Source organism: Podarcis bocagei, assembly GCF_964188305.1.
Source record: "Podarcis bocagei genome assembly, chromosome: 3".
Taxonomy (NCBI): Eukaryota; Metazoa; Chordata; class Lepidosauria; order Squamata; family Lacertidae; genus Podarcis; species Podarcis bocagei.
In genome coordinates, this window is record NC_138127.1 from 76,621,683 (window position 1) to 76,641,038 (window position 19,356).

A 19,356-nucleotide genomic window follows, 5' to 3' on the forward strand; every position below is an offset into this window, starting at 1 on the left:
ATGCCTGCGATTAGTGGCGTGTGCTGTCAAGGGAGGAACTGACTATTGCATGCCTGCGATGGAGGAAGAAATGCATCTCAGTGGCTCTGACACAATGCTAGCCCTGTGTGAACAGCAAATGATGAGAGGAGAATGAATACATGAAAGGGGAGGGGAAATGGCTTCCCTGGACCCACCATGTACTGATCAGGTCCTTTGCACAGAACCTCTGTGAATTCAAGCTGCATTTATTCATTCTGGGGTTGGTTGGTTGGTTGGTTTGTTTGTTTGTTTGTTTGTTTGTTTGCTTGCTTGCTTGCTTGTTTTAATCAATTTGTAAACCACCCTCCAACCAACTGGTTCCCAATGCAGTTACCAACAATACAAAATTATATAAAACAGGATAAAAACAGATGGCTCAAAGCACACACACACAATGAGGCCAGCAAGCGAAACCAGCAGATTAAAACAATTAAAGCTCACGGCTCAAAAGCTTAAAAAGGCTGGGAGGAGATTGAAGTCCCTGCCTGCTGACAAACTGGTAGCCAATGGGTGTCAGGAGATCCTTTCTAGGGAGGGAATTCCACAAATGGGGCGCCACCACTGAAAAGACCCTCACTCCAGTCCCTGTCTCAGATGGGGAGGAAATCCAGAGGAAGGCTTCAGTTATGGACCTCAGTGAATGGGTAGTTTCATGTGGAAACATTTGTTCAAGTATTTGGGTGTCCCAAGCCGTGTAGAGGTTTGAAGGCCAGCACTAAGACCTTGGATTGTTGTCTTTGTGGTCCGGACTCTGCCAAAATGCCTGAATGGGGCTCCAGGCAGCCAGTTAAGATGTTGCCAGGAGTGGAGAGGGCATATCCGTGGCTATTTGCCTAGAGCGAGCACACCTGCAATATCAGTGTAGTAGGTAAAAGGGTAATACTGGTCTATGTTCCACAGGGATTGTTAGGCAGGAGTGGGAAAACTGGCCCTCCGGACATTGCTGGACTGCAGCTCCCATCATCTTTGACTATTGGCTAGGGCTGATGGGAATTGGAGTTCTCCCTCCTTGTTGTAAAGCAGGTGTGGCTGGGCTGTTTCTCAGCCAGAACTCACCGGAATTCAGTTCCAGCACCTCTCAGGTGAGCGCCATTGGCATTATAAGAGAACAAGGGAGGCATTCATAGTAAATTCTGGCATGTCTTTTTCTTAAAAATGGCACTGGGTGTGGCGAACCTTTGGCCTTCCATATATTGCTGAACTAAGTGCCAGCAAGCATGGTCAATGGCTAGGGGTAATGGGAGATTACTGAGAGTGCTTTGAAGTGTGTTGAATCCTGAAATGCCCTATATCGAAGCAAAATGATGTGATAGTATTGCCTTAACAATTGTTCCTTCACAGAAGACTCTGAGAATGTCCCCTTGAATTTTCATGCTTGGGCCCAGGGCATTTCCTGGAACCCCTTTGACGCAGCACCCCTGTGCTTGTCAAATAGACTACAAGCTCTCTTACCCTAGAAGTTCAAGAAAGCCTGCACCCCCCACGCTACGCCACTGGCCCCATTTAAATTTTCAGCCTCAAGGACTGATATATATTGGCTATCTCAGATAATAGCCTTTTTCCAACTAAGCAATGCTCAACAAAACCAGCTTAAAATTAAATGGTATCAAAATAAGGCAAATATGTTTTCCCAAACGGTGCATCAGAATCTACTTTCTGAGTTATACCACCTCAACCATGCTGAATAGTTAGGGCTGACTCTGACTCATTAAAAGGATTCTATTATATTGTTGTATGGGCTGCCAGTCTCAAGTTCTTAGTTGTGTGTTGGCCACTGAAATTAACAAGTAATTAAATAGCATTGTCTTAATATTTCCATTTCATAACACAGGAAATGATGCGATGGGGACTTGCATCTGAGATGGTGTCAGAATTGGCTTTCGTTCTCACATTACGAATTCTAGAACAGGCAATAATACCCAGTTACCAGTACTGAAAGGGTAACTTAGAAAGTTCCTCAAGTACCAATTTCAGTGCATATATTTGGAATGGCTGCGTTGGGTATTATGGGTTTCCCCCAAAATAAATCTGCCTAAGTTTAGAACAAGGGTGACATCTAGTGGTTAAAGTATAACCCATCTTCCCGTTGAGCCTTTATTTTTGCGCCATGAAGCAAGATGAAGGGCACAGCTACTCAAGTAAGAGATTCACAAAAGGGCATCGCTTTCTTCCCTGCTGCCCCTCTTATTCTTTGTGGACACTCACTGTTGTTTGCTGTGAGGAGCATGGATCTGTAATTGTCACAAGTACTGGATTCCGGGTGTCAATTGTTGGGCACAATTAGGGCTTTGTAAAGGGGGGGCATTTCCCCCCCCCAGTGTGCTTTATACACAGTGGTTTGCAGTTGTGCACACATTCACACAGTAATGTCATCTGAAGCTGCTGTCCCTGTTGTCCATACATGCAGGTGGGCATGTTTCGAACTAGTGTGCAACGTTGTTCTCTAGTACCCTCTCCTCCGTTAGCGTTTCCACAAACCTACTTTTTTAAAAAATATGTATATTTGCAGTCTTCCGAAAGAGAGGAGCTGGAAGCTGGTGTGTTGATATACAGAGGATATATAGATATATATAGGTGTGCAGAGGTGACTTGACTGTGCTGCTTCCTATTTTTGCCCATTTCATTCATAGACATGTTAAACATGGCAAAGGGCGAGTGGCACAGTGCATATTAGGAGCTAGAGTTGCTAGTTTTCTAGACTCCCCATCCAGTCTCTCTCATGCTCTCTCAGTGCCATCACACTAAAACTTGGAGGGGTGATCTTATTCTGAAAAATAAAAACCTTCTGTTATTGTCTATATTCTAGAACTCAATCCACAGTTGTGCACAGGGTGCAAGTTTGGTAACAAGGATACATTTGTAAACTCTGGGGTTTTATTTATTGTTATTTGATCCTATCACAAATTTAGGATAGGCAGTATAAGACAGTGGGTATGATAATGAACCATGATTTATTAACTCCAATTTCCCTGTTGATAAACTCCGGTTTATAGGAGACATTAAGCTAGGTGTGGCATCTAAGCTCTGCTCCTATTTCATCAGGAGAAGCTGTACCGGTGGAAAGGGATTGGTAGTTTTGGAGGCGTCATAGATATACTATCCCTGCTAAAGAGCACATTTTTGTTTGTGGACTTTTTTAGGGAGAACGGCAGGCCACATCTGTTTTTGCCACCATTATTCCTCCATTCTGCAGTTGCTGCCACGCCATTCAAAATAAGAACACAGACTCAGTGAAGCTTCTTCTTTCTTATTCATGGCATGTCCCCAGCCAAGCAGGAATGATGTAAACTCCACGATATCTGAGCAAAAAACAAAGGTGGGGAGGAGGTAACTGAGTTTTTTTCTTTAATTTACATGGAGGCTGGATGTCCCACCAACCTGTTTAATTGAACAATAGCCTCTCTCCCACGGACGTCATCAACTGAAGGGGAAGCAGCAGCAACAGTTTAGTCCATAACTCACCTGCGTGCACTTGTTGAATCTCAGCACTAGTAAAGGTAATGGGACCCCTGACCATTAGGTCCAGTTGTGGCCGACTCTGGGGTTGCGGCGCTCATCTCGCTTTATTGGCCGAGGGAGCCAGCGTACAGCTTCTGGGTCATGTGGCCAGCATGACTAAGCCACTTCTGGCGAACCAGAGCAGCGCATGGAAACGCCGTTTACCTTCCCCCCCCCCCCCCGAGCGGTACCTGTTTATCTACTTGCACTTTTGATGTGCTTTCAAACTGCTAGGTTGGCAGGAGAAGGGACCAAGCAATGGGAGCTTACCCCGTCGCGGGGATTCGAACCGCCGACCTTCTGATTGGCAAGTCCTAGGCTCTGTGGTTTAACCCACAGCACCACCCGCGTCAGGGCTCTTAACAGCAGTGCTGGAAGACCTGCAAATGCCAAATAATGCCCAGGTGTAGGCAGGTAGAAACGAGGCTCAAAAATTTAAAATAGAGCTCTAAACAGCGGTTCTGGAAGACTTACCAATGCCCAGGTGTAATACTGACACCTAAGCAGTTACTAATACTAATACTAATGGAACAGAGCTCAGGAAAACATGTAGAATTGTGCCTGCTGGTTTGCTCATATGTCTAAAGGAAGTAGAGGAACGTTGGGGTGGAAAGGCAGAACCACCAACATGAATTGTCATCTGAAGGCAGAGAAGCAGGTCACAGGTCATGTGTCTCAAGATCATCCCCACTGCCAAATGATGAGACATTGTTGTGCTTTAAACATTCATTTTTGCACCAAAGGGTGACCTTTGTGTTGGTACACATTTGCCTTGCTTTGTATGGACAAGAGGAAACAAACATCCCATAAGCTCATGAAGAACCTTCCATAGCCTGTGAGAACTGTTGGGTCAGTTCTGGGGCTGCCCTCAGGGAAGGCAGAGGTCAAGGAGTCCGGGCCAGGGAGCACACGTACCATCAGCTCCCAGCTGGCCTGAGAGGACTCCGTCCCTCTGCATTTTATATAATGTGTTTGTTTTCGTGTTTCAGAATTGTAAATCACTTGGCAGAAAGACAGCATAGAAATCTAATAAATAAGTGGACCGAGTCAGGAAGCACAGTGAAGGCACTCCAAAGTGTAGTATGTCCACAGCTTATGGCAGCTCTTATTATTTTCACATAGTAGGCCTTAGGCTAAGAGGAGATTGCACAAGCTTTGAATATTCTGCTTATGAGACCTGAGAATATGAGAGCCAGTGTGGTGTAGTGGTTAAGAGCGATAGATTCGTAATCTGGGGAACCGGGTTCGCATCTCCGCACCTCCACATGCAGCTGCTGGGTGACCTTGGGCTGGTCACATTTCTCTGAAGTCTCTCAGCCTCACTCACCTCACAGAGTGTTTGTTGTAGAGGAGGAAGGGAAAGGAGAATGTTAGCCGCTTTGAGACTCCTTCGGGTAGTGATAAAACGGGATATCAAATCCAAACTCCTCCTCCTCCTGAGACAAATCTTTGTCCTCTTGGGAGTGAATCTGTTTTTCTTCTGTGAAGCTTACAGGTGTATTCCCGGGATAATTTCGCATTTTTTGAACAACGGGGAAGTGTAATGTGACCCTAAGCATGTGGACCAAGAAGAAATTCCCAAAAGATGTGGCAAATGCATTAAAAACTAGGGATAAGAGGATTTCCTCAGTTCCGTTCTGTAATTGATCTAAGATTAGCCTTGCTTTGTTTCTCTTCCAGCTGAATTTCAGTTAGAGATTGGGATTTGGGGGTAGTGGCAGAACTGGCGCTGCACCTGGTATTCAATTTCTTTTAAATTAAAAAACACAGAGACACACAAAATTCCAGAATTTGGTAAAAATAAAATAAATGCAGAGCATACAACAGTTGCCTTGCTCTCCCTCTCTTCCAACCAGTGTGTTGAACTCAGTGCAGTGCAGGATGGAAGAGTGTCTGGAAAGTCAAGAGCAATTATGGAAATAAATTTATTATTTCTTTATTTAAAATGAATGCGGTTCATTAAAAATCCCAAGCCAGTTTTACAACACGTAAGAACCAATACAATAAAAAGTCCAATATAAACTTAATATGTACAGTAAATAATTAAAACACAGCAGCTAAATCAAATCAAATCACAGTAGCTGAAAAATTATCAGTGGCTTGATATGAGTGACCAGCAAAAGCCTGAGTGAACCAGTACAGGAAGTGCTGAAAACTCAACAAGGTCATTTGCCTTTTTTCCCCCCAGTGGTGGGAGCCATGATGGAAAAGTCTCCACTCACTTGTAGCTGCCAGGTGGAGTTCCATTGGCAGTGGCTTGTTCTGAGATCTTAGCAACTGGGCAGAGATGTTGTGTCAGGTAACTGGGTCCCAAGTTATTCATGGCTTCAAAGGTCCAGACCGGTAGCAAATATACTGGAAGGAAAACAAGTTCCAAAGATTTGAGTTCTGCTCCAGAAAACATTTCTAGTAGAGCAGAACCTTAAAGTCTATGGTGGAATACAACAGAGGCAAATTCTGCAGCCATCCCTTATTTAAATGCCACGCATAAAGTCCTTAACTGTGCTCCATGTCATGTATAAATTTGCCCTGTTTGCCTTTCTCCAGTTTTGCAGAGGATTTCACACGTTCTTCTTCACCTCCCCTTGGAAACAGATGGGGCTAAAAAAACAATGGAATGAATCAATTGGAAGCTGGGGGTAATCATGCCCATGGCAAAGATCCTTGGACCCAATTTTCTTGTTCCACCTTGACAGGCAATGTCCAGTTTTTGAGGAGGCATCTTTTCTTCTTGCTCCAAAATGTAGGGTTGCCATATTTCAAAAAGTGAAAACCCAGAGCTATTTTTTAGGAAAATCAGCAAAAACAACACTGCTGGCATGGCTTGGCATACATCCCAATTTTTCTGGACATTTTGCCAATTTTTTCTAGGACACTGCTTCAGACTACAGATGGGAGATGGCAACCCTACTTGGACCTACATTGGTCTGTCTAGCTTTGTTTATTGCACACTAAAAAGTCGGGGTGCAGAGTGGGCTCCCCAGGCACAGATACACTTCCAGCCTTACCTGGAGATTCTGGTCACTGAGCCCTTCCAGAGATCTAAAAACATTAAATTGGAGCACTCATCTCTGTGGTATGAGTGAAAATAATAATTCCGAAACGCAAATATGTTTTTTACAGTAATGAACATATGCAGTTTAAAACAAAGGGGAAAGCAATTAACCCAGCACTTTAAATCCAACTGATAATAAAACCCACAACCAACTCAACAGGCAATAAAAAAGACTAATCCAATTTACGTTGGAGGTTTATTATGGTTCATTACAATCTGATAAAATAATTTTGCAATCGGCATAATCAGCATATTTTTTTTTAATTTTGCAATATATACTACAATCTTTGTCTTTTAGCATGCAGAGGGTAAAAGTACAATCACATGGATAAAAGGTTTTTCCATTGTAAAACTGAAGGGATGGGGGAGAGGCAGAGTCTAAATTACAAAATATGGCTTTACTTGATAAGTGGTAAAATGGATTTATCAAGATTTCATGTTATTCAGCAAATGGCAGCATGTGCCCATTTAAGCAAATACTTAATACAAAGGGGTAGAATGTATAGCTGAAACAAAGAATTGCAAATGTATGAAATCAGCAATTTTCCCAGTTTCACTAGTCCTTCTTTGCAAATTTGCAAAATTTCAAAGCCAAATTTAAATGTGTGCTTCTAATGTGATCTTTTTTCTTTTTTCTTTTAGCTCAGAATTAAAAAGCAGAATTAAATCCCTTGATCTTGGTTGGGTTGGGAACTCTATTTCTCCAGCTTCCGAGCAGCAACAGATTCTTCTGAGCATGCTCTGAACCACATCAAACATTACAATAGCCTTGTAATGTCAATCAGTATTATTAATATCATACTACAGACTGCAGGGGGGCGGTGAGATTTAAGGGAAACGGTTATTTGCCTAAAGCAACCTAGTGGCTGAGTTAAGGCTTGAACTACCGGCTGCCTGGGCTACAGCTCCTTCTCTCACACTCTACACTTTGCCAGTGCGGGCACCAATTATGCCTCAGGTAAGCGTGACAAATGCACAATCATAGTCCTACAATATTAACACAAGGGCGACCAACGAGTTCTCTGGGAGAGATGCCCCATTTTCCTAGTTACAGAATACTGAAAGAGAGATGTCACTGCAACAGTAGATCCTGACAGAAGATTTTAGGACTCTCTGCCACAGATGAAAAACATATGTGCATTATTACCAAATTCTTTCTGGAGGAATCTAGCAGTTCAGTCTTTTGCAATGTTTCATAGACTTGACATCAAATTTAAAAAAAATATTGAGATTTCTTATTCATGTATTCAAATACATTCTTCCTTCCTCCCTCCTTCCCTCTCCCTCCCCTTGAAATTATTTCAAGAGTCCAATATGCCACAGGACATCTGCAGTCGACATTCATTCTGTTTGGTTACAAAAATAAACTATATTAATATTTGTCACCATGCAAATGCATGGACTTCCCTGCTTCTGGGTAAGCCCAAAGAAATGGACAGAAAGGCTTGAAGGTTGATTTCTCTAGGTGCCTTCCAGATGCTATGGACTCATCTCCAGATGCTATGGTCTCATCCCCTGTCTCCATGGCCAGTTGTTACAGATGGTGGGAGTTGCAGTCCGAAACATCTCATGAAAATCATAATGGGAAAGGGTGATGGAATGGTTATTATTATTATTATTATTATTATTATTATTATTATTATTATTATTAAAAGCTGTCTGTGATGAGCAAGCTTTAAATCAGAGGTGACTAACCTGTGGCCCTCAAGGTGTTGTTGGACCACAACTCCCAGCAGTCTTGATTCCTGACCATGCTGGCTGAGAATGATTGGAGATGGCGTCCAACAACATTAGAATAACTACACCCCTGCTTGAGTGAAACATTCACCAAATTAAATGCCTATAGACCTGAGGTAGACTTGGCTGTAGAATGACTACATTATGGTGCAGAAGACTTGCAAGGCATCAGGCCAGGGTTTCCCAAACTTGGGTGGCTAGCTATTTCTGGACTACAATTCCCATCATCCCTGACCGCTGGTCCTGCTAACTAAGGATGATGGGAGTTGTAGTCCAAAAACAGCTGGAGACTCAAGGTTGGCAAATCCTGCATTAGGCAAATATATCATTCCTAAGGGCAGGTTAAAATACTCTCCTGTGACTTCATTCATACATAGTCTGGTGTGCCAGCGAAGCCTGAATACCATTGTATTCTTACCGCTTAAACTGTGGTGCAGTCATCTGAGCAGGTAGCCTGTTCCCTACCTTGTTTTCGGTGGGAAAGTGTATCAGCAGCCATCTGGTATGTCATACCTTGTGCAGCAGGCATGGTGCCTGTATAGAAACCAGGCCTATGATTGCTAATGAAGCAGATGTAACCCTAATGGTATCACCACCCATTAATGCACGATATGCAGCAAAGATTCAGAAATAATGAGCCAAAATAGACCAGTGGTCTGACGTAAGAACATAAGAAGAGCATAAAGCCCCATCTAGTTTAGCATCCTGCTCTCACAGTGGTTAACCAGATACCCATGGGAAGCCCACAATCAAATCCTGAGCACTGCAGCACTCTCTCCACCTGTGATATCCCGGAAGCTGATATTCAGAGGCATATAGTGGGAAACAGCCATCATGACTAGCAGCCATTTGGAAATGCCTTGGACCAATATTTCAGATTTTTGTCAAGCTGATGATGGCAGCATTGTATACTATGCTGAGCTGAGCCAAAATTTCTCATCAGGCTTTTTCCCCCATGTAAAAATAAAATAAAATCTATGGCTTTTTTCCTTAACCCCCTAGGAAAAGGAGGCAGTTTTGCAGACTTTCCTCCCAACATTCTCCATCATATTTGTGGTGGTCACCACCTCACCTCTAGTCACACACACCCCACCAAAACACACACACACACACACGATTCCAGGGGCATTGTAGGGATGCAAAATGGTGGCTGGGCTGTCAACACAGCTGCTGCTGTGGGGGGGAAACTCCCGGGGGGAGGGAGCTACTGCCTCTGTGAAATGTGAGAAAAAATTGATGAAATATTTGCCCTTCCCCTGCAGAAATTCAATTGAATTCCCTCCAGTTTCTGTGCCGAGGGTGGAGAATGTTGACAGGCTATTTGTGTACACAGCTCTAATAAAAAGTGACAGAGAATTACAGACTTGCAGCAAGTGACCTTTGGCTCCTCCAGTCCAACCGACTGCTCCATGCAGGAGCTGCAATGCAGGATTCCTAGCAGATGGCTGGCCAGACTCTGCTTAAAGACCTTGAGGGGCAAGGGTTGGGTTAGCAATAATAACAGGCAGTGTTGCAAAACATTTACAGGTTGACTGGAAGTAGTACGTACTGAAAGCCTATCCCGTGCCCTTGTTGTGGGAGAATGGGCAACTGTGCCACAAGTAAGGAAATGCTAAGCTACTTTCCATGTCTTAATACAGGCTTGCCATACATCAGAAATATTCCTGACAATGTCCTGTTTTTTGGCTGAAAAAATGATGTCGGGGGTAATTTTGCTGAAGTGGAAAAAGCAGCAGAAACAGATCCAAAAAGCTTTAAATCGCTATTTTTCAGGGAGGCTTCAAAAAAAAAAAAAAAAAAAAAAAGCTCCAAAATGTTGGGGTCTTCCTAAAAAAAAGCTCAACAGGAATTTTAGCTTTTGAAACATGGCAACCCTACTTAATAAAAGCAAGTATAGGTACATTTGCAAAATATGCATTGCAGAAAACTGCAATTTAGTTTTTTAAATGCTGAGCTCATAGCCCGCTATGGTTTATAAAGTAGGCACTGTAGCTGTGATTTAACGACAGCATAATGTACAGATACTAGGTAATGATGTTTGCTGTCGTGCTGCACTTAATAAGCTGCTATTAAACGCACAAAGCCCTCCTTCCTCTGCCCCCTATCAATTGGCAATCTCATTGGCAAGACCCATAGGAAATTGATCAAGTAGTAGCCCTTAAAATGGATTATTTTTTCCACGATGCAGAGGGACCTGCAGAATCCCTGAGTACCATTGAAACAAGTTGCCGAGAGGTTTTTCTTAGCCATGGGCTAGCTAGAATTTTTCTTTTGGGATCTCAGGGATACAGGGTCATTAGATACCCCATACTGGATTCTGGGGATGGGTGGAGATTCAAATGGATTGGTACTGTTATTTTATGTCAGTTTCATCTCACGAGTAATAATGAACGACCCATTCTCTCAAAGTGTCCCTATTTTCCAGGGACAGTCCCAGATTTACATAAGCCGACCTGGTTTCTGATTTGATCCTGGAATGTCCCGATTTTCCTTTAGGACATCCCTATTTTCACTGGATAAATGTTGGCAGGTATGGAGTTATGCGACCCCCGAACCAAGGAGATAAATAACCTTACAACCTTTAGAAGACCCCTGAAGGCAACACTGTATAGGGAGGTTTTTCAATGTTTAAAGTTTTATTATGTTTTTATATATGTTGGGAGCTGCCCAGGGTGGCTGGGGCAACACAGTCAGGTGGGCAAGATATAAATATTATTATTGAATATGATGTCCCTATTTTCATCGGAGAAATATTGGAGGGTTTCCAGAATATTCTAACCCTAAAGTTCTGGTGTTTCACTCTGTCCACTCTGGAAAGCAAACCCCTACAAATTTTATCACCAATGATATCCCTGTCCAGTTCTGATGTAGCTTTCGCAGGCTGCTGACTTGTGCCTGAAAGCAAACAGTGGCCTCTATTCTGTAACTTTGCAATCTTCCATTCTCTTCCCGGTCTAAAAGTATGCTTCATCTCCTCTCATCAATGCCTATCAGTGACCATGGATTTCATCCTGAACCTCCTTCAGTTTCATCCTTGACCTTTAAATTCTGTTTGAATTTGGATTGGGTTTTTTAAGGTTTGGTTCATTCAGGGAGATTTTATCCGGTCAAAAACAGTGTGCAGATATCTCCCTTGTGGGATTATTCCTAAATAGCGCTTGCTTAAAGAGTGCCACCCTTGTTCCCATCTTTGCTGACATCCAAATTAGAAGCTGCAGCTGCAAGAGGAATGAAAATAACACCAGACCCAGCCCTTTCCCCACAGATTCCAACAGCTGGTGTCTCTTTGGCACAGGCTGGGGTCCGGTCCCAACAACCCCTCTATTGTTCTGTAGATCAGTCACAGTGGATAGCGGTTCCTTTGTTCTTAGCCTGACTTTGGAGGCTGCTGCAAAGATATGGTTAGACACACCTCTAAATCTTCTGTGAGACTGGCTTAGGAAGCGTATAATACTACCCTAATGATTCTCCCTTCTGTAAGAAGGAAGGAAACTCTGAGCAGCGACAAGACTGCAAAGTGAACAGCCTTCACAGTTCAGGGAATTGCTGCCAAATTTGTCTGCTGTGGCTAATACAATATGGGGCGAGGGGGACAACAATTTAAAGGATGTGTCATTTTCCAATGATTAAAGAGGGTCTTGCATTCGAAATGTTTGCTAGGATAGGGTGCATATAATATAAAGCAAGATAATTGATAGTATTGCGTGGGGATATTTCAGATACATTTTCCCTTATCGTTTTTCACCAAAATGAGATTTATTAGATTGCCTGCTGCAACATGGTTAGCTTTATTGATGTGGGCTTTATTTGCAATTTGATTATTATTTTAGCATTGCTTGATTCAAGTGTACACACACACACACACACGTGTGTGCGTTTGTTGCCTAGTTCATTTAAAACATTATTTACTCTGGATGGCATTTAGTTGTGTTGTCTGTGTGGCTGGTTGGCTAGAAACTGGTTCTGTTTTGCTGTATCAGAAATGTACTGCAAAAGTTTCCTAGATGCCTCTCCTTTATGTCCTCACATAGGTGGGGTAAGGCTAAGGCAACCCTGTGAACTTCAAAATGCTGGAGGGAGGGTCCTAAGGATTTAATCATGGAAAGGAAGAGGGATACTGAACTGTCTGTTTTTTGTTTGTTAGTTTTTTAAGGTGCACTTGCGCCCTTAAGAGCTATATGGCAGAAGTTCAGCAGGCACAAATTCTCAGTTTGCTGCAGGATTATGTCACAGAGCTGGCGGGGGGCAGGTGCTGCTGTGCTCATGTCCTCTAGATGGGCTTCCCATAGGCATTTGGCTGGCTTTGAGAACAAAATGCTGGGCTAGATTGCGGCATTTGGTCTGATTTGTTAAGTACCTGTGGGGAGTTGCCAATACCAGAACGTAATAGGAGATTCTTGCGAATCATGTAGATCTGTTCAAACCCACTGGCTCTAACAGAACACATAGCTTACATTTTGTTGCAGAGGTAAATTTCAAAGACTGAGATAGTATCCTCAACATGCCTGGCGTATGCTAGGGTACCAGCTCCTATGCATCCACTAGACACAGCAAAGACCTGCTCATTTGTTCACAAGGATGAAATTGCACTGACTATTCTCTGTTTCAAATTCTGAGTCTTCTTAGGCATTTACATTAAAGGGACAGCTTCGCATTGCCCACCATCATGGAATTTGGACCCATCTGTGAAAAACAGGTCAGCTTTCTACAGAGCAATGGTTATTATCAAGCCAAGTTGCCTTAAGAAAAATGCTTTAGCCCCGTTTCCAAAGTACATAGGATCGTACAAAGCTGCCAGATGCTTAATCAGACCACTCGGTCCGTATAGCTCAGCACTGTACTCACAGACTGGCAGGGGCTGTCCAGGGTTTCAGAACTTGCTTCTAAGCCTGTTCAGGAGGAAGCAGTTCCCCTCGATTTCCATATGAGTTTCTTCCCAGGAAACATGCTTAGGGCCAGGCTCTCACTCAGGACTGGCCCCACCATAAGGCAGAGTGAGACAGGTGCCTCATGCAGAGGGGGGGGGGCGGCAGCTACACAACCCACCCTGCAACCCCTAAGCCAGCCTGCTGCCTCCAAGTGCAGTGGCGGCTGCTCGCCTGGCACCTGTGTTGAGGTAAGGTTCATCTGCCAGTCTGCTTGGCTTTTCTTTGTGGAATTCTGGGGTTGTGGGCAGGGCGGGGGGAGAGACAGAGAGAGAGCATTTCATTCTTCTCTTTCCAGGAAAGCATCAAGGCCCATCCCTGGCTTTCAGTGTTCTTCTGGCCAGTCCCTGCCTTGCTGAAAACAGCATGCGATCCGAAATCAGAGGAGCAAACATGTGTTGCCCATCTACAGTGTGGGCATGTAGGGAACACAATCCTTTCTGGCAGAGGTAAAATGAACGAATGAACAAACAAAAAACAGAAACCATACACCTGGAGCTACAGAGATTGTGCACCTTGAAGGAATGCTGATAGGTCGTTATTTAGGCAGGTTACATCAGTGGTCATGGTTGGGTGGGGGAGATAAGTTGGGATGGGCAGAGAGGCAGGAGCAGCCTGTCTATAGGCAAACAGGCCAAACTCTTTGGTTGATGATGGTGACCTCCTTATATTCACTCACAAGGTCTCATCCTCTAAGGTGGGCAGGGTCCCTTTTTCCTAAGTCAAAAGCCTTCACACTGGTTGGGACCGATGGGAGATGTAACCCAAGACTTATTGGAGGGCGAAGGCCGCCAGCATTCTTTCTCAGCAACTGCAAGGATCACACTGCATTTCTTGCAGGGAAGGGGGGGGGCATCAGCTGTCTAATATTGCATTGCTTCTTGCAGTGAAAAAAATACAAGCAGCCACTGTAGGTCTCTAGCATTAAGGACCATGCCATATCTTCCTTTGTAGGTATGCTCACTCTTGAAACTACTGTGAGCAGAGAGGAATGGGGAGGGGAAGGGTATGTCTGGCACATTGTGATGCGCCGTGGAAATTGGTCTTTCCCCTACCACTCAGCTTTGAAAAGGAATTCCATCTATGTAGGTTTCATTGGGTCCTTTCCACCACACTACCAACCTACCTAGCTTTTGCTAGAAAGGCTCAATGTTTTAAGGTGACACAAGAGTATCCTGCAGCCAGAGGGACTCCTCACCACTGCAGGAGCACTGAAGGCCAAGACATTTATGATCATAACTGCTGATTCATTATGCAGCACTTGAGAAAACTTAAAAAGAGTTCCTCCTTTAACCCCCACCACACGCTCCCCTAACAGCACAGTGATCTGGTAGGCTACAATCCTGCATAGAGTTATGATCCTTAAAACTCAGTGATGTTAATAGAAGTTAAGGCATCAAGCAATGTACAGGATTGGGACCCTGGTCCATATAATGCCTTGTGAAAACAGTGCCTTTTAAATAATAACAACAATGCAAAACCTGGATAATTTACATAAAATACAAACAATAAATCAGGAGTGCTGCTACACTGATTTCAGTGAGCAAAATGTACATTCAGTTCAATGTAATATTTTCACATGCACAGAATGGGAGGGGTTTTTTAATCTGAAAAAAATAGAGAGATTTCATTTGACAACATATACTAAGGCTGGGATTTTCAGTGGCATCAAACAGTAGCCCAGATTTCGATACCAATTCAGTAATAACTGGGCAGCAAATCCCCCTAAGGCAGCAATCCTACTTGAGAGTAGTCCTATTTAGCTCAAGTGGAAGTGCGCTGGGGGTTTGGTTTGCAGCCTGAAGCACCTTTGAAAACCCCACCTGAACAAATTATACAATTTGAATGTGACATTTTTTAAAAAAAGCATAACATCATGGAAAAACATTTACCATATTTTTTGTTGGGTGCTGCTTGCCGAAGCGAGGCAGGGGCTTTAATGCCTGAGGTATAGGAAGTTCCTGGATGCTTTTAGGGAAATGGGAGGGTGGGAGAGTCTGAAGGATGGTTTGCATAGCTTGCAGGTATAAAGATGCAGGCATGTTCCCCACCAGGCTATTGAACTTGTCCTCCCCTAGCAGAACTGCCCAGTGTTCTGGGTGCTCTTGCAGCACCTTCCTCATCTTGAACTGGGGGCTGGGCATGAAAAGCAAGAGGTAATCGAGGCAGAGCTTTTTGGACGCCACGTTGACTTTCGAGTCCCACATCTGCTCCAAGATGACATCCAGCGGTGTCAGTCCTTTGCTGTCCTCTATCCTGGGAGAGGCCCCGTTCCCCAGGAGGATCAGAACCGTCTCTGACCTCAGGAGCTCGCAGGCGAGATGCAGAGGGGTCTTCCCATCTTCCAGGTGGAAGCAGCCGGTTCGGTTGATGTAGGAGTTCAGGCTGGGCAGCTTGTGGGAGATGCTGATGATCAGCCCCAGAATGTCTCTCCTGTCGTAGGTGACAGCCATGGCCAAGTGAGGAGCAGAGGAAGGGCAATAGCAGAAATGTTCCCCGGGGACTTTGAGAGCCTCCTCCGGAAAATGAGACAGCAGGTACTGGGCATAAGGCAGGTGGTTGTGCACCACGGCGTAGAGCAGGGCTTCGGAAGGGGAATACGTCCTCAGGCTGGCATTTTCTTCCCAGTAGAAATACTCCATAGTCCTCATGTCTTCCAGCATCCAGACAGGTTTGTGATCTCTGACAGCTTGGTAAAACATATAGGATAAGAACTTGCAATGCCTGCTCTGGTCATCCTGTAAGCTGGCCTGGTTACTGGCCATGTCTCGGAAGTCCCAATGGTGAACAAGCCCTTTTGTGCCAAAAAGAAAAGGGGGGGGGGCTCCACTTGCAAGCGAAGGCTGATGTTCAGTTTGAATGCAGATTCCAGAGGCTGCTACAACCTTCAGACTGTCATTGCAGCAGCCTGGACTGCACTAGCCGGAATGCATAGCTCTTTCTCTGACGGGCTGTTCATCTCCACCCATTCATTGTTTTCCCTTTCTCACTGCGGCTGGTTTTGTTGAGGTAAGCAGAATCTCGCCAGCTCAGTTAACCATTGCCATGCAAGCACGCAGTAAATGCAGTCGGTTCTCTGTTCGGCGCAGGTTAATGGAATACAGATAGCTGTGATTTAACAGCCGAAGAGAGAGCTATTTGCAGGGGACTATAATTAGCTTTGCAAAAGGAGCAATTTTCTGCCTGCAGTCAGGGCCCAATCAAAGCTACAATAACTATTGCAACAGAGTGTGTGTGCATCCTGATGTTTATGTGCTCCTAGAACTGTTAGGGGCATGTGTGTGTGATGTCACTTATACGCATTCTCCATACAGATGCAGTCCCTCAATGGATTAATCTAGTGTAGTTATTTTATATTTTAAAAAGTATACAGTATACCATATTCATGAAAAGTATCATTGTGGTTTACAACAGTTATGCATAAAACCATGCGACAAAAAACAAAAATGTTAAAATCAGAAATCAGCTATTGTGGAAATGTGCAGTCTTAATTGCCTGCAGAAACCTGGCAGAAAAGTTTTCAGCAGGCATTTAAAAATTAAAACAGAATGCGCCTGCTAAATCTTTAATGAAAGAGTAATCCACAAAACTGAGCTGACAACACGAAAGGCTCAGTTTCTTGCTGCTGTCAAATGAATCTCGCCAGTTTGGAGGACGACCAACAACACTCCTGCAGATGTTCTCAGGGATCCAGCTGGGATATAAGGCTTCAGGTGGTTCCTAAGACAGCTTGGACCCAAGTTGTTCAGGGTTTTGTAAATACAAGGACCTTGAATCTGGCTTGCTAGTAGATTGACAGATTGTATGCAGGCTGAGACCCTACTTACCCGCAGTCTGTCTCGCCAGAGTGGTGCATGCTCTGGTTATCTCCCGCTTGGACTATTGCAACACGCTCTATGTGGGGCAACCTTTGAAGGTGACCCGAAACTACAACTAATCCCGAATGCAGCAGCTAGACTGGTGACTGGGAGCGGCCGCTGAGACCACATAACACTGGTCTTGAAAGACCTCCTAAATGGCCTCAGCCCAGTATACCTGACGGAGCATCTCCACCCCCATCGTTCAACCCAGACACTGAGGTCCAGCTTCAAGGGCCTTCTGGCCCTCACTGCAAGAAGTGAGGACACAGGGAACCAGGCAGAGGCACTGGCAGAGGAAGAGGAGTGCGGGGTGAGCACACCGCCCCCAGCAGCGCGATCCCGGTGGGGTGCCATTGCAGCTATCCCCGCCCGCACTGGGCACCACACCCCCAGGATGAGTACCACGCCCCTGCGGGTGGTGCGCCATGCCCCCGGGACACGCGCCAGCCCCGCCCTGCCCCTGCCTGCTCTCCACCCCCCGGTGCCGGAGCATGAAGCTCCGCCGCTGGGCAGAGAGCCTCTTTGGTAGTGGCACCTGTCCTGTGGAACGCCCTCCTATCAGATGTCAAAGAAATAAACAACTATCTGATGTTTAGAAGACATCTGAAACAGCTGTTTAGGGAAGTTTTTAATGACTGATGTTTTAATGTATTTTTAATATTTTGTTGGAAGCCAGCCAGATGGGCGGGGTATAAATTTTATTATTAATTATTATTATTATTACTAGATTTTCAAAAAATAGTGGCACAAGTTGTTAGCCCGGGGCCCACATCATCATCATCATTTTTTATTTGTATACTGTCTTTCTATCTTACAATACTCAAGGCGGTTTACAAGCTGACGAAGTCTCTCCCCTCACTGTTCTTTCTCCAGGAACAGCTCCCTCATGAGGAGTCCCAGGGCCAGGGGGTGGGGCAAGGCAGGTAGAAAGATATGTTTTTCACCAAAAATAGCAGCTTTGAGGTGCCACAAGACTTCCTTTTCTGCAAGACTAACAAGAATACTACTCTGGAAACCCTCCAGATTGTTATTTACAGTTATTTTTCAGTGCAGATCCAAAGGAAGCATCCCACTGCTGTCTTGTCTAATAAGCACGCAGAGAAATATGGCACTGCATCTTACTGCGGAGTGCTGAAGCTGCTCCAAAATGTTGGCATGGAGTATTTCCTCTAATGAGCTATTACATACAGGCCTGAGAACCGAAATCCATTAAGTGGATTTCCTCTGCTTTAGCTGTGCAGTACAGAAATGAATCAGCTTTCCAAGCCCTAATGTATGCTACATCCAAGGGCTCCTTCCTTTTATTAGCATTATTTTCAATCTTCCCTAAGTGGACATAACAATTCAATCAAATCTTTTTAAAAAACAAACAAACAAACAGCTGGTTGATTTGGCACAATCTGTTGTTTTTCCAGCTATCTATCCCTGCACTATCTCACTCTTGGATCAGGGGTTCCAGCTGATATTTTTTGTTCCCAAACATTTATTTGCTGGGTAAGATGTTTATCCCTGTTGGGCTCTTGTATTCTGGCCTTGAGCAGATGTACTGCTTCCCCATTGCTACATTATAAAGCCAAAGAAACAGGACAGCCTCAGGTACCAATCAGCTAGTGCTGTGCCTTGCAGCCCTGGATGCATTAGTTGGGTTATGCTCTGGAAAACTTTGCAGCAGACCCACAACAACTCTTTCTGTCTCTCCCCACCAAACCCCCAGAGTATATGATGGAAACAGGAACAACAGATGCTGCAATCCACTCAAGGCACCATCTAGGTCTCGTTTATATTTTATATGGTTTTACATTATTATACATGTAGCAAACCACTGTGAGGGGGGCAGGATATTGCATTTTGAATAGTGATTGCGACACTTATGAAACAAATAAGTAAAAGTTAAAAGTAATGGCCACCACCTTGGATGGCATAAAGAGGATTAGAAAAACTCATGGTGTATAAGGCTATCTGTGGCTACAACAGCTATGTTCTCCAGGCTGGAGGCAATATACCACAGAATACCAGTTGCTGGGAATCACAAGTGGGATATTATAATATCATCTATTGATGTATTTATGGTTGTTGAATATGATTCTAGAAAGCTATGGCAATCTGAAGTAAGAAATTTTATTATATGGAACCAAACTAAGTCAAACAGAACAGCTGATCATCCTACAGTATCCGATTCTGAGGAGTGGAAGGTGGACAATTTTAACAGATGCATGTTTGTAGTCAAAAAGGTATGTACTGTCTAAATAGAAATGAATCT

At 44.2% G+C, this 19,356-nt stretch overlaps 1 protein-coding gene across 2 annotated transcripts; it reads right to left on the minus strand.

Moving 5' to 3' along the window:
- Window positions 1-5,439: 5,439 nt before the first annotated feature.
- LOC308583240 (ankyrin repeat domain-containing protein 9-like) lies at window positions 5,440-17,422 on the minus strand. 2 transcript variants are annotated; one of them, XM_081187018.1, is made up of 2 exons: window positions 15,129-17,422; window positions 5,440-8,140 (listed from the first exon to the last, which is right to left on the minus strand). In XM_081187018.1, exons 1-2 carry the CDS (start codon window positions 15,999-16,001, stop codon window positions 8,075-8,077), a joined length of 939 nt encoding a protein of 312 aa, XP_081043144.1. In that variant the 5' UTR covers window positions 16,002-17,422; the 3' UTR covers window positions 5,440-8,074. The 2 variants fall into 2 exon arrangements, with proteins under 2 accessions (XP_081043144.1, XP_081043145.1); XM_081187019.1 differs by having other exon boundaries at window positions 5,440-5,874; window positions 15,129-17,421.
- Window positions 17,423-19,356: the final 1,934 nt, after the last annotated feature.

Bases quoted from the DNA above. Each gene is read 5' to 3' on its own strand.
- LOC308583240 (XM_081187018.1), bottom strand. From the start codon at position 16,001: ATGGCCAGTAACCAGGCCAGCTTACAGGATGACCAGAGCAGGCATTGC. The intron at 8,141-15,128 runs GTAAATGTTTTT...GATTTTCATGAG, and splicing joins AGCACCCAACAAAAAATATG to ATGTTTCGGACTGCAACTCC.